The sequence below is a fragment of the Perca flavescens genome, chromosome 14 (assembly GCF_004354835.1).
Source record: "Perca flavescens isolate YP-PL-M2 chromosome 14, PFLA_1.0, whole genome shotgun sequence".
Taxonomy (NCBI): Eukaryota; Metazoa; Chordata; class Actinopteri; order Perciformes; family Percidae; genus Perca; species Perca flavescens.
In genome coordinates this window covers 21,353,654-21,368,525 of record NC_041344.1, presented here as the reverse complement: position 1 = coordinate 21,368,525, position 14,872 = coordinate 21,353,654, and the positions used below count along the sequence as shown (strand labels likewise).

Here is a 14,872-nt window from a genome sequence, read left to right as displayed (position 1 = left end):
GACAGATAAAGTAAAAGAGGAATAAAAAGAGACAGAAGATAGAAAACAGCACTGAGGGGCATGGTACAGAGAGCCCCAGTGATAAACACAGAGAATGTTGTCTGATGGCTGGAAACAATGACAGCAATTCACAAACAAAGGCAGCCTAGTTATATAAGACGAAAACATCAGTACTAACTCTATAACTCCAGTACAGACAGTGGACATAAGAACCATTGATTTAAACTTTAATAGGCAACAGCAGCCCTCTGCTTGTCTTGAAATAACAGTCTGATAAATGAGCTTCATCTCTTATTTACTTGTTTCAAAGAGTATTTCTAGCATGATAAATCTCATATAGACTGTCCCCAAATCCAATTCTATACATCGCTAACACATTCCAAGTGATTATTGTCAAACTGCAAATGCCATCTGCTGATATTTTGCTACTGAGGAGGAAAACAGCCATCTTTTTATAAGTCAGAAAACAAAAACAACATAATGCCCTCCCAGCTATCTTAGCTTCAGTGTGTTCCTGCAGATTCTATCACAAACCTGAATTTCCTGGTGAGAAACATCATATGTCACTGTTTGTATGGGTGAGGAAGGTTTCCACTTTCTATTTGAATGTCAATATATACAAACTAAATTAAATGGAATTATTTTAAATAAAAAGTTATTGTCCATGCTTCTGGACTCTCAAAGTACATACCTTTTTATTAATCTCACTCAGTTTTTTCAACTGTAAGATCAGATGTTCACAACAGACTGAAGTAATGAACATACAGTACAATTATGAATACGTTTTTTTTTTTTTTTTTTTTTTTTTTACAAATGAAAGTGCTATCATTTAATTTCAACACTGTATGTACACACTGCACGGCTTCAGTCTTATATTTCCGGTCCACAATCTTTCTTTCATGAAGAAACATTAAACATTGTGCTCTCCAGCATGCTCCATGTCTCTGCTACAGTATGTAAATCAGTACAATACAACAACCACACAATGTGTAAACATAACACTCCCCAAAATAACATAGCTATTTTGTGGAGAGAGATGTATAGATTCATGCATCAATAGAAACACTGTATGTAAATTATGATGTGTTCAGGAGCAAATTAGATCTCAACAAAACTTTATGATTAACGGTGAGAAATAGGAACAAACATGGACTCATTTGCAGCAGAGATTTTACATGTCCATATATCAGTTTGGTAACTAATTCATTGTTTCATCTATTGATTTATTACACACTGCAATAAAAAAATGTTTTTAAATGTATGAAAGGGTTCATTCCCAATGCTATATATCATTTACAAATTCAACTATAATTTCTTTTAAAACAGAGTCAGCAAACTTGGTATTACATATGTGACAGTAGACTTGAACAAGAAAATGTAAGATATAACACTGAGATTTTTTTTTTTTTAAACTGCTTACAAAATCTGATCCAAAACAGAAAGCACTATTAAAAAAAACATAGATAAACAAAAACAATGGAGATATAGATTATTTAAAAAAAAAAAAGAAATGATTGGCAGTGCCACATTCTACAAGGCATTTCTGGCATTAACATTTCTTAAACTTTAGATCAGTCAACCAACTACAATTTCTCATTTTTTTAACAGTGATATGTAATCTGAGGCTCTTTGTATTGGGTCCCATTCATCCAGACACATATATCTACACAGACACAATGTGTTCAAACAGTATCTGCACATATAGTCAGTTATTTTCTGTTTCAAGTGCAGCAGAGATGCTCAAATCAGGACAGCTTTCTAAGCTTTCTAATGCAGGTGTACTGTCTGTATATGACCACCAGCATCCTTCTAAACTGTAGTATAAACATATACAATAACTCAGCTTTTAGTCTTTCCAAAGCATTTAAAGACACACACTTATAAAACACTGTGAGTCGAAACACGTACGTCACTGCATGGATTTGGGTTAGATGTAACTCTCTTGCTCCTCCTTCATAGCTGTAATGGTTTGAGTGCCAACATCAGATTCTTTCAAAACAGTAATCTCGCTTGCTTCATTTTGCCCTGTCTGCTTCTCCTCATCCACCTCCCTTTGTTCCATTTCAGTCCTTCCACCATCTTCCTCCTCCTGTTCCTCTGCAGTTATGTCTATCTGGGAGAGGTTTGAGTCTGTGCAACCATGCTGGCTGTCTCGACTCGGTTTTGGGCTCCGGCTGTCGTGTTGATGCCGGTCGTGGTCCTGACTGTTGAAGAATCCTCGGATGGTGTGTTTGGGCAGGCCCAGCTGAGCCGACAGGGTGTGGACGGCCTCCTCGTCAGGATTGAGGCCGACATCCTGAATGAAGCTCTGCAGGATTCCCAGTGCTTCGTGGGACACTCTTAACCCCTCACATTGGACCTCATCTACACCTTGGACCTGATTATCTGCCTTTGAACAAACCCCAGCCCTGCCTCGGTCCTCATCCTTCATGCCGAGCCACTTCATAGTGAGCTTCTCCTTCTCCTCTTTGCTGTCTCCAATGATCTCATTAATCCCTTCTTCTCCCACATGTCCATCCCTCACCTGCTCCTTTCTTTCTGTATGTTTGTCCCTCACTCTACCAGTACCAACCCAGTCCCCTCCCAAACTGCTCCTCTCTCCCTGTCCCCCCTCAACCCAGTCCTTAATATCCCCTCTCTCCCCATTACTACTGTTCCTGCCCTGTAGACATACTCTCATGTGCCCCCAGTTGCCCCCAGCCTCAGACTCAGCTGGTGATGCGGCACACGGTTGCCGTGGAGACAGGTGAGGTCCTGCCTCAGGCTGCAGGGGTTGGTGAGGTTGAAGATGGTGTTGCTGTGGCAGCGGAGAGTTGCGTTGGTACTGACAAGTGAAAAAGAGAAATTAGAATTAATTAGAGTAAAACGCTGCATTTGGTCTTTTGTATTTTATAGTTTCAACGCCAACTAATTTCCATTGTGTTAAAGTGGATATTAGTGTGTTTATCTTTAATAGTAGATGATGTTAAATGAATTTAGCCTAGACAGAAATATATTTGTATGATTTGAAGTGATTTTGATAAGGACAGGCTCTCCTCTAAAAAAAAAAGTTATTTATCTGCTATACTTTGCTCCTCGTTTTTTCTCTCCAATTTATTCCAAACTGCTGTTTCTACAGCTGACAAGCAGTATCTACCAGAGACGGTGTTTAGAACAGCAGTCTGTGTGTAATTATGCTGTTTATCTTGTTTTTGCAGTCTCACCAGTGTATTGTCATTGCTGAGCAGCTTAAGCCTGTCAGTGCAGTGCTGCTGTGCCATTGTGTTGCTGCTCTCCTGTTCATAGATTGCGTCTCGTTCAGTCTGGGACAGGCTGAGGAACCGGCGGATCATGCACAGATTCTCCCACAGGGTTCGGTTCTCTGGGTTGGGATCTTCCTTCCAACGCAGCAGCTCACACAGCCAGCCCTAGAGGAGGAATGGTAACACTTTACTATTTACTATTATTTGTAAATCACCCTATTAAGCATTTATAAGCAGTATACAAACATTTAATAAGTGGTTTATAAAACTATAATGTAGTTGGAAGCAGATACGAGGATGTATCAGGTATCCATAGATAGACCAGGTATCGATTTCTGGAGAAGTTTATGATTGCCTCCTTCAAATGTTGCTGCTACTTTATTGCAAAGACATTTACTTTTTAAGCTAAGCTAACCTCACCATTAAACACACCTTTAAGCACTGAATGCATAATCAAAGTGCATTTATAAGTTTCTTTGGCAATAAGTAGGAAAAAAAACAAAATATTAGGGCACGATCATTTCAACAAAGCCAGTTTATAACTCATTAAGCATATTTATGCAGCATTTTTCTTTAAAATCTAATACTTTGATATATTTTATAGTGGGGATCTCTGGTGTGAGGCTAATACAGCATTGATACATCAACATTGCCATGGCAACATCATGTAAATTTGTTTTGATGTCACCCCCACACACCCACTCTCCTATTCATTCTGTGACTAGTTATAATTTAAAAAGATATAAGTGGTAATAACGGCAACATTGAGGTCTGAATTCAGAAACAAACAGCCTTCCCTTGGTCTATAAACTATACAGTTAACAATCACTTTCTTTTCACATTTATTTAAACTGGGTTTATGTCGTAAAGCAAAGCCAAAAGATGATGGAGAGATTTTCGTATTAGCTAGAATTTCTTTCTTGCATCACGAGGGAAGAAACTTGTGAGTGGCAGATTGAGGAACGTAAAGCCAAGCTAGTTTCAGATTCATGAACTGGAGCATGATTGCATTTGCAAGCAGGCTGATGCACACACACACAGATTCGCACTAACACGCCAGCACGCAAAGAGTGCACGCACGCACACACACACCTGGCTTTAGCCCAAATCTAGCACACAATGCCATCCAGATGCACAGTGCAGATAGAACAGAGAGATCCAGCATGGTTTTGCCTGCCAATCAGCCCGGTAATACAGAGAGCGAGAGAGAGAGGGAGTGGGAGAAAGAGAGGGATAAAGAGAGAGAGGTAAAGAGAACACAGAGAAAGTAAAGTAAAAAGGGAGGCCAGCGATAACAGATAGAAAAAGAACCTCAGGGGTTTTGGACCACCTGTCTGTACTGGCATGACCGATGAATGACCTCCAAACATCTTTATGATGAGTAGAGAAGGGAGGAAGAAAGAAACAACAAAGAAAAGTGAAAATTGGAGACATACACAAGAGGAAGAGAAAATGAGACAGCTGAAATCCCTCCATTCCATGAAGGGAAATTATCCTCAGAACAAAAGGCAATAACAAGCTTATGGGGCTGCCATAAAAATGAGAACAATAACCACTCGAATCATGCCTGTGTGTGTATATATTAGTGCATTTGTGTGCCTGTGTTTGTTTATGGGATTGCATGCGCATGCATGTGCTCGTACAGTATGTCTTTGTGCACAAATAAGTGGTGTATAGTGTGCACGTGTTTTGTAGGGTGACAATTAAAGCGATAATTTAGGACACAATAGCAGCCTGATGCATGATGATAGTCCTCTGCAGAGTACAGCTGCTGGGTTGATTGTCTGGGTTTCCTCCACACACACTGGCTATCCCTGCTTTAACTGAGGAGATGGATTCATCATGGAAGTTACATTTGAACAGTCAAGCAATAGAGACAATTGGTTGCAATATGTGGAAGAATTGGACATTGGACATCTTTATCAGATTCACTCAAAGTAAGTACCTGACTCTTGGAGGCGGCCACCTTTGCAAACAGAGCCTGAGACACCTTGGCTCTCTTCATCTCATGCTGAATGTCCTCGTAGATAGAAGCACTGACATTGAGAACACAACTGTCTGTCCTCAAGCCTCTTTCCACCGTAACTGGGGACAGTCTCGCCTAAAAAGAGACATAAAAGAGACAAGAAAGTCAAGTGAGCCACGGTAAGCATCTAAGTAAGGGGAATTTGCAGCAAAGTGAAATGAATCCAATACAAAGCAAACACAATTCTGGCTTCGTCTAAAACACTTTAAAGTATTTGAAAATGGTAAGCCGGTGAGGCATCCTGTCCTTTATACAGCCAGGTGCTACAAAGGGTAGTGTGATCTGGGGGGGACAGCATGAACCATTGCACAAAGTGAAGCTCCTCCCTAAGGAAAAGCAGCTGGCAACTGTATATTAGTGGAAACATGTGGCAGTCTCTCCAGGCCAACAGAGGGAGTCAACAGTTTAGTGCAGAGGGAGCTGCCCATACCAGATTGGAAAAACCAGAAAATGAGCGTAAAAAAACAGCAGAGCGGCCACAGGTTCAATCCGACCTGCGGCCGTTTGCTGCATGTCATTCCCCATCTTTTTCCCCTTTCATGTCTAAGCTGTGCTATCAAAAAATAACCTTAAAAAACAGCAGATATGAATGAAAGAAATAATGAGGGAGGACTCATTAAAATCACAGCTAGAGATAAAGCTGGTAGGGTCAGTCTACTGCATTGACATTCATATAATCTTTCCCGCACTGAAGTTTTGGAAAAATGAAAGATCATTTTAAAGAGAAAAATCCATATATTAATTGTTTTCAAGAATCAGTTTAGTCATTTCATTCATTTACAATGCTTTCCAATCATTTGATTTGCCAATGTAAAAATGTTGTTTTGTGTGAAATGGTAAAACAATAAAACAACTCTGTCTTGTTGTTTTTACCATTTCACACAAAACAGCTGCACTGTGAGGCTGTACTTAGGCACAGTGTTGCGTTGAGCTAAATGTTAGCACCAGCACGCTAATAAGCTCACAATGACAATCCTCACATGCAGATGTGTTGGAGGAGTAATGGAGGTGTAATGTGCAGCAGGTGTAATGTTACAATGTTCACCCCCTTAGTTTAGAGTGTTAACATACTGTATAAACATTTGCTAATTAGCCCTAAACACAAAGTACAACTGAGGCTGATGGGAATGTCATTAGTTTTACAGGCATTTGAAAAATTCATATTCTGCCATTATAATGCCATTGATTTTGACCAATTGTATTACATTTCCTCCTGAAGGCAGCCTCAATAACAAATGTCTCAGCAATCTATTGTTAGTTGTTGAAACAAGTTGTTCAAAACCACAAATGTTTACGTAGATGGATGACGTAGTGTTCTCTTTTATAGGACAGCATATTTTAAATCTGTTACATTTTACTTTGGCTTGTGTATGCTCAGCCAACTACCAGAACTCCCACTTCATTATTTAGTGCTCTTTCTTGAGGAGAAACACATTAAAAAACATTTCACCGAAGCTTTGAGACACTGATTTTTGACTTCATCTCTCTACTGGCTGACCTGTGTGGATCTTGGTGGCGTGTTATTGCAGCTTGGGGTGAAGCCAGTCAGGCTTCTGTCTTTCTCCTCCAGGTAGATGCGCTCCCTCTCAGCCTCGGGCAGCTGCAGGAAGCCATACATGGCCCGCAGGTTGACCAGCAAAGACTGGGAGGCGTGTTTAGGGTCCTCCTCCTTCCGCAGAATCTCTGACAGCAGGCCCTGGTAAAGGCAAAGTGTGTACAAACACACACACACACACACACACACACACACACACACACACACACACACACACACACACACAGTCGATACTCATTAATCAGTATAAGAAAACAATACATAGTGATGCATGCAATGTCAAATTCATGTAGTAAGAAAATGATTGCTGGTGTGAAAATATTTTAGTTATCAACAAAATTATCTTAAGGCTATAGTTTATTCCATTGCTGTGCATTCAAATAGAAAATTTTAAAAGGAATATTTTGACTTTCTGGGAAATCTGGACTTTCCCATCATTTATACTTAAAAAGGGCAAATATAAAGTGTCTCATATGCCTGAAAGGAATTTTGCAAAAGGTCCTCATATCAAACTCTGGATCTCATTCAAAGAGGCACCTTATCAAGTTCCTGCGGTTTAGTGTTTCACAGCTATAGATGATACAGAGCCAGTTCCCCAGTCAGTGCTAAGCACGCTACTCGCCTGTAGAGCTAGCATTATTCTGGGTGTATCTGTGTATGCAGAAACGCCTTAATACAGCACATGCAGATTGTAGGGCTTCCTTCCTAAAAAGAAATCAGATTTCACGCTGGCAGTGAAATGGAAAGCGAGGAAACAGCCTTCTTATTCAAATCATGGATCATCTTAGGATCCACCCAGCAAACCCCTCCTTCCAAATAGATGCTGGCTTTACGTGAATCGCCAAATGATAAATGCTCCACTCACTTCTATATGGCATCTTGGCGTCATGCCCAACTTGTATGGCTGGCACCAAAGCACCTTGGACTTGGCAATGCAGAAAACATGGGGGTGGATAATAACTAGCTCTGCTTATTGTGATGAAAATGATAATGACGGTAATAATAATAATAATAACAATGGGCTTAGCCCGTCCTCTGAGCCTCATTTCTGTGGGTGTGGTGGTGAATGTAAGATGATAGACACAGATAATGTGGCATTTTAGTGTTAGAGGCGATGGCAGAGGGAGATATGAATGGATATGAAATAAGGGAGACCAATGGAAGGAAAAAATGAAGGATTAAAAAAAGAAAGATAGATTGACAATCAGAGGTAGATATTAAGGTAGGTATTAAATAAATAGAGGGGCTGCCAGAGTGAAAGGTGGCAAGATTGAGGGACAGTAAGACAGAAGAAGAGGTAGAGAGGGAGACAGCTTCTCTCCAAGGAGTTGTGATTAGTTGGCCCAGCAGCTGCTTCAGTGCTGGCACCAGCTTTGTGCTGCAGAGGGCTGGCACAAACACACACACACACACACACGGGGGGGGGGTGCACTGCGGCAACGGCCATGCCAATGTGCCAACCAACGTTCACAAACCACACTTACCTACAACCGCAACACCACTTCCAAAAGATAATCAACAGCAAACAGTTGCAACCTCTTATGAATTTCAACACCTCTCATTCAGTTCACAGTCACTGTATCCCCCTTCCATACCTGGGTCCTGTTAAAGGCCACCCGGGCAAAGATGGCTTGGGAGATGCCTGCCCTCTTCAGTTCCTCCCTCACACAGTGGTAGATGTCACTTGGCACATCTGTCGTCCCCACAGAAGACCCAGCCGATGTCTGGGTTTGCAGCCCTGCTACAAGGCCTCCCCCTGGGCCACACTGTGCTGGCTGCTGGGCTTGGGAATCAGGGACTTTGGAGAAGACCATGGCAGGAGGAGCCCTGCCCACAGGCGGGTGGTTAAGATACTGCTGCGGGGACTGTGAGATACCCTTCCCAGCTAGCATGCGGCTAACAGCATACTGCTGGTTGAGAAACTGGGCCATCACCAGCTGCTGGTTGACCATTTGGGAGCTGAGAGGCTGGGTAACCAACCCAGGAGGGCACAAGCTGAGGGGGGAACGGCCACATATGTTGGCTACTTCTCCATGAGAGAAAAAAAGGGTGGAACTCTGATCAGATGGGCTACTTGTGATTGGCTGCTGAGTGAGGGTGATATGTGTGGACTGGTCAGGGAAGCTGTCAATCTCTGGTGCAGGAAAAAGAAAGCAAAGGCAATGTTTAATTATTGACACACCAAATACAAACACTTGGTCCCAAATACGTACTAGAAAAGTGACAAATTGAACTAAACTCAAAACAGAAATAATGCATACAAAACACGCTTAATCTTTGAGTATGCTGCCGAAGGAGACTATTCTCCCACAATGCAATGCACAAATTAAACGGGGAGGCTGTTCACAGCTGGAAATTATTAAATAAATTGTGGGTGGCAGTGACACACCTCTGGAAACATCTTGTCATGTCTGACGTTGCACGCACTGAATAAAGTCCTGTTAGTATGGATTTGGGACATGCTGTAAGACTTATCAGGCACACTCAATGTTTGCAGACTTGATTGAAAGCCCCCTCACCCTTGAAGCATTTGGTCTTCTTGAAGTGCTTGTACCATCGCCCAAACTCATGACACTTGGCAGCTGAGACATTTGCATAGTAAGTGCTATTTACAATAGATGATATCATACTCTGAAACAGAGGGGAAAAGACAATAGAAATTCATTAAATTTTCCAAGCTAGTGCTATGGGTGGCCTGGGTGTCTCAGCTGTTCACACATCTGATATTAATGAACTCAGATCTGTGTTATTAAAAAGACCCCCAGGTAAATAGGATAATAAAGACAGATGAGTGTGTCAGTGTGTGAGCTATGTGTGTGTCTGTACAGCATGTGTGTGTGTGTGTGTGTGTGTGTGTGTGTGTGTGTGTGTGTGTGTGTGTGTGTGTGTGTGTGTGTGTGTGTGTGTGTGAGTGTGTGTAATCAAAGAAAACACTAGAGGTCATCAGAGACTATGCCTTTCTGTCTGTCTGTCTCTGTCTATGTCTATGTCTCTGTCTCTCTCACTCTCACACACACACACACACACACACACACACACACACACACACACACACACAGTTTTTCCCTGAAGACCATCCTGTGCAATCTTTACATCTGATTACACCTTTCATCTTCTCATATTTATTTTAATCTGCTTCTCGCAAACAAGAGAGGGGGTAAAGGGAGTGATAGGAGAGAGAGAGAGAGAGAGAGAGAGAGAGAGAGAGATGGGGGAGGGAGGATTGGCTAGTACCAGAGTTGTGGAGAAGGAGGAAGGAATCTGAAGGATAGAGAGTAAGAGAGCAATTTCTCTTTATCAAACTGTAGATGTCCTACGCACCCTCAGGCAAAATAACAGATAGACTAAGTTGATAATTATGAATATTCATAAAATGGCCTTCCCCAAATACTGCATTATTAATGTAAAAATTACTTCTGCAGTTGTGTATTTGCTTGATTAAACGATCAAGATCTTCAAACCAGATTTGGATGTTATTGCTGAATCAGTCAAGTGTGCAGAGAAAGCTAAATACCAAAGAGGGAGAGTGATGGACATATAGAGTAAGTGAGAGTAAGACGCAGGGTGAGGCTGACAGACAGAATGATAGGCAGACAGGTTGGCAGTGGAAAGAATCAAGATAGGCAACAGCACAGACAGGAAGGCTTTTTAAGAGATAGCCATCTCTCTTTATCTGTTTCTCTCTCGCGTTCTGCCCTGCCTGAATCAAAGTAAAACACACACCCACACACACACACACACACACACACACACACACACACACACACACACACACACACACACACACACACATTTGCAGGGCATGGAAGGGCAAATATATTACAAACATGCACACTTTTAACTTCAACTTTATTCCAATTTCTCTTCTTCTCTCTTCTTGTATACATGCCATGCTCTCTGTGTGCTTGTACCTGGGACAGGGGGCACTCCTTGGCCAGGGAGCTCTGGTTCATGTCCTTGAGGAGCTCCTTCAGAGCATTTCTCACTGTGGAGTGACTCCACTGCTCGGGTGGCAAGTCCTCTAATTTGGGACAGCTAGACAAAGAGCAAATTAAAAACACTTGAGTTGCATCATTTTGATATATTACAGGGGTAGTTTAGTGATTTAGTATTGAACTTCCATAAAGTTGGGAACTCACAATTGACAACCTGACTTTTAGTACCCACTATGGTGTAAACACTTACAAACGCTTGATCCTATAAGTCCCATAATATAACTTTATGGCATCTTTTATTAGACCCTGGTGACATCATTACTGTTAGTAACCCAGACTCAAGAAAGCTCCCTTCAGTGCAATAGAAGACAGACAACTTTTTTCTCAGCCTGAGTAGTACTCCTTGTAACGAGTAAACTGAACTTCATATGTCATATCAAATCAGTGGAGGGCCCTTTGAGAAGAATATCTCTTTACTTGCTTATATCGAGCACCTCCCAGCATGCACTGGGTATCTTGTCTAAAACAAACACTTCACTTAAGGGTGTGGAGGAAAGTCTGTGCTGCGGGGAAAATTAAGCACTTAATAAATTAAACAAATAAACTCATGTGAGCACTGCAGGGAAAACATACATGATGCCAGGTCCTTCTTTCTTTGAGCCAATTGGCCGTTTCTAGAGGACATGTTGACATGTCACAGTAGGAAAAGGTGTCTCAGGTGTAAATATTAAAATTAATAATGTCTGAATTCCATTTAGCTGCTTCCATCGTTAATGTTATTACCTGTGTTTTTTCTTTTTTTCTCGTGTGAAAAAGGTCTATATTAAATTATCTTTTGTATCTTGCGATGTCCTAAATCTCATGGTGGATCTGACCCGAGACCCAATATGTGGCACAACTAAAGGGCCACTGTCAGAAAAAGGGACATAGATTATTTATCAATGTTACACTAGGAAATAACTTTTAATGTCTTACACCATTAAAATGTTAATCACTATTCATTACACAGGCAACTAACATCAACTCAAGAAACTTAAACTAATGGCATTAAGATAAAATCATTCCCTGCTTGGTCTGATTTGGTCCATGCCCTTTGGTTATTTTTTTGATACGAGTTAGAAATAAAAGGCTGGGAGAATACTCAACCAGTCTTGAGTCCACATTCCCAGCGACAGATCAATAAGAGTCTGTAGACTCCACGCAGACAGGACAGGGAATAGAACCTGATTATAACTGTTGACAGACATAGGTATATGATGTCAGCTCCCTACCCACCTGTGCAGCTGTATTTTAAGGGTGATAATATGATGAAGATCCTGCAGCATATCAGCAACGGTGGCATCAGGAGCATCTGTTACGCAGGAAAGAGGCACCGGGTTCCACCTGCCCACCTGGATCAGACCTGAGCACAGACACACAAATGTGAAAAAAAAATGTCTCACATTCAAACAATGGACGTGTGTCCTTGCCTGTCCTTGCAAGTGTGTGCTATGTACCTTTAGCCTGTGCAGCAGAGCTGTGTGAGTAGCCCAGTGTCAGCAGGGCCATCTCTATCAGCTGGTTAAACAGCAGATCTCTCTTGACCAGCACAAACTCAGCATGCTCTTCTCTCCTCTCTCCCTCCTGAGGGCTTTCCTTGTGCTCCACCACACAGAACACCGGCAGCAGGCTCCCTGAGGTGATGGACAGACCGTTATTAGAAATATGGGATGGCACGTAGGAGTCATAACCATTGCACTAAAAAAAAACTGTTTGTAATATCATTTTTCAGCCCATGTACCTTTGCTGTGCCAGCTCTTGCTCTGTGGCCTCACTGTGTTGGGTTTCTGGGCCAGGCAGGGGTTTTTGGCCACAGGACTACCCTGACAGCTCCTCTCCTGGGCAGAGGGTCCCGCTCCGTTTTGTTCCAGTCGAGCCAGCTTGGCAGGAGGCGGCAGGGGATCTACAACGGGATCACCACCCTCAGGTTTCTTGGCTCCATTACACAGGGCATCCATCTGTGGTCTCACACTAATACAGAAACACAGAAACTTAAAAATTAAACAGTGCATGAGGTACCCTAATAAAAAATACTCATATTTTCATATCAGTATGTCCATGGTGATCAGCAGTAAGTTTATGGTGACCTACTATTATGTTCCAATTCATAGGCTACCTATAGATATTTAAGTAACTTTTGCAATGACAAACATAGTGTTCATGTTCATTAGAGTAGAAAAGGCTACATGCGTCCAGTAATTCAAAAATGGCATACACAAATACAGCAAGATACCCGGTAAGCGTCTGCAGAGTGTGAAAGAAAGCTTTTTCAGTAATTTACAGTTCAATTTTAGTACAATTTTGACACACACGTACACGTACACACACACACACACACACACACACACACACACACACATTCAGATCTATAGGATATTCTGATCAGTAATCGTGGATGACCTTCACCCAGATGCAGCGATAAGGATAACCCTTTATATCCAGTAAAAGTCCAGTGAATGATAGAGCGCAGTTTCCCGAAAAGAAACCTGCTGTCATCTCCAGGCGCGTCGCTGTAAAGCGACAGTGATTCAGTTCATCTTCAGCACCTACAGTAAATGCGCGCTAATCGTCCCACGTCTGATTTCTGCTGAAGTTTGATCGAGGCGAAACCAACCTGTTTCAGTCGGCACAACGTGCATGTCCGACCTGCCATCATACATCAACAGCCCGCTGCTGTAGACATCGGCTGTATCCATATGTTATCCTCGCTTCCATTGATCTCCAGTTTACGATAGGCTATACCGTGTCTCTTGGTTGTCGATACGTCATTTTCCTTACACTAATCGTATGTTTAACATCGACATTATCCCGTGTTTACTGTCTAAGTAGTTTTGCCTCTGGTCCCTCCTAGTTCTCCGATCGCGCTTCGCTTTCCGGTGTAAAGATAAATTGGCCTTAGCGCAAGTTCAGAGCGACCTCTCATCCAGAGCACCGGGACATGCTGTAGCCTATGTGGAGCAAGCTCTGGAGAGAACAAAACACGGAGCTCCTGGAGTACATTCCCTATCACATATTAGTCTCCAGCACTGACTCCGGGACAGCAGTTGTTGGTTACACTTCAAAGCCCTGTGCGCACACAAAGAGAGGAGAGAGAGAGAGAGAGAGAGAGAGAGAGAGAGAGAGAGAGAGAGAGAGAGAGAGAGAGAGGGAGGGGCGGGGGCGCACACACACACACACACACACACACACACACACACACACACACACACACACACACACACAAAGACTCATAAATACGCGTACCCAGCTGCATTAGCATATGGTGTAATAATGAATTCACTAGCGCGCTCCGTAAATGTATTAAATGTGACAATTGCGCATAAATCTATTTATTATTTTCTGCCGCATGCTGTGCACGCACTTATTATTGTCTTTAGGGTATTGGAGCTCTCCATGGTAACAAAGTGGAGCAGGGCAATGAGGGACTGGTTGACTGATATTAACTTTTGAACGTTGATGTTTAATTGTCACACGATTATCTATGGCTTACAATTCATAGGCCTATGTAGATAATTACAATTTTTACTCCATGCATGGGCTCTATATCCCATTACAATAACAGTATGGTTTAGTAGCTAGTAGCATATATTACAGTATATACTGTAGTAGTAGCCTATAATAAAGTACTCACTATGCCATAGTATAATAGGCTATGCTTGATACTATGGGGCGTAAATTACTATACATATATAGTATTGTGTACAGTGTGTAGGCTAGTTGTAGAGCAACCCTTACTATAGTAAGTAACCCTATAGTAGGGTATACTATACTATATTATACTATACTATACACTATGGTATAATAATATGGGCCTATACCAGTATAGTATAGTATAGTATAGTAGTATATAGTTTAGCATAGTATAGATTGTAGAATATTGTAGTAGCTTGTAGTATGCAACAATATAGGTGCCTTTATGCACTTATATATATATATATATATATAAATATATACTATGCTATGAAACCGCATGGTAGTTCTTCACATATAAGTTCTAAAGACTGCAAGCTAAAGCAATAAATAATTCTCAAAATGATAATTTTACTCTAATCATTTACTCATTTATATCTCACTG

The 14,872-nt window shown here is 41.6% G+C and overlaps 1 protein-coding gene across 1 annotated transcript; it reads right to left on the bottom strand.

Moving 5' to 3' along the window:
• Positions 1–872: 872 nt before the first annotated feature.
• Positions 873–13,551, bottom strand: satb1a (SATB homeobox 1a). Its single transcript, XM_028597707.1, has 12 exons — positions 13,412–13,551; positions 12,539–12,768; positions 12,255–12,431; positions 12,034–12,160; positions 10,735–10,858; positions 9,343–9,454; positions 8,659–8,957; positions 8,419–8,598; positions 6,767–6,964; positions 5,188–5,343; positions 3,204–3,407; positions 873–2,824 (listed from the first exon to the last, which is right to left on the bottom strand). Exons 2-12 carry the CDS (start codon positions 12,753–12,755, stop codon positions 1,928–1,930), a joined length of 2,691 nt encoding a protein of 896 aa, XP_028453508.1. The 5' UTR covers positions 12,756–12,768; positions 13,412–13,551; the 3' UTR covers positions 873–1,927.
• Positions 13,552–14,872: the final 1,321 nt, after the last annotated feature.

What these genes read in the sequence shown, in the direction of transcription:
- satb1a (XM_028597707.1), bottom strand. Translation starts at nt 12,755, where the DNA reads ATGGATGCCCTGTGTAATGGAGCCAAGAAACCTGAGGGTGGTGATCCC. An exon ending in AGGAGTGCCCCCTGTCCCAG is followed by an intron (nt 9,455 to 10,734) that starts GTACAAGCACAC and finishes CCTCTGTTTCAG; the next exon opens with AGTATGATATCATCTATTGT. An exon ending in TGGCCGCCTCCAAGAGTCAG is followed by an intron (nt 3,408 to 5,187) that starts GTACTTACTTTG and finishes TTCCTCCTCTAG; the next exon opens with GGCTGGCTGTGTGAGCTGCT.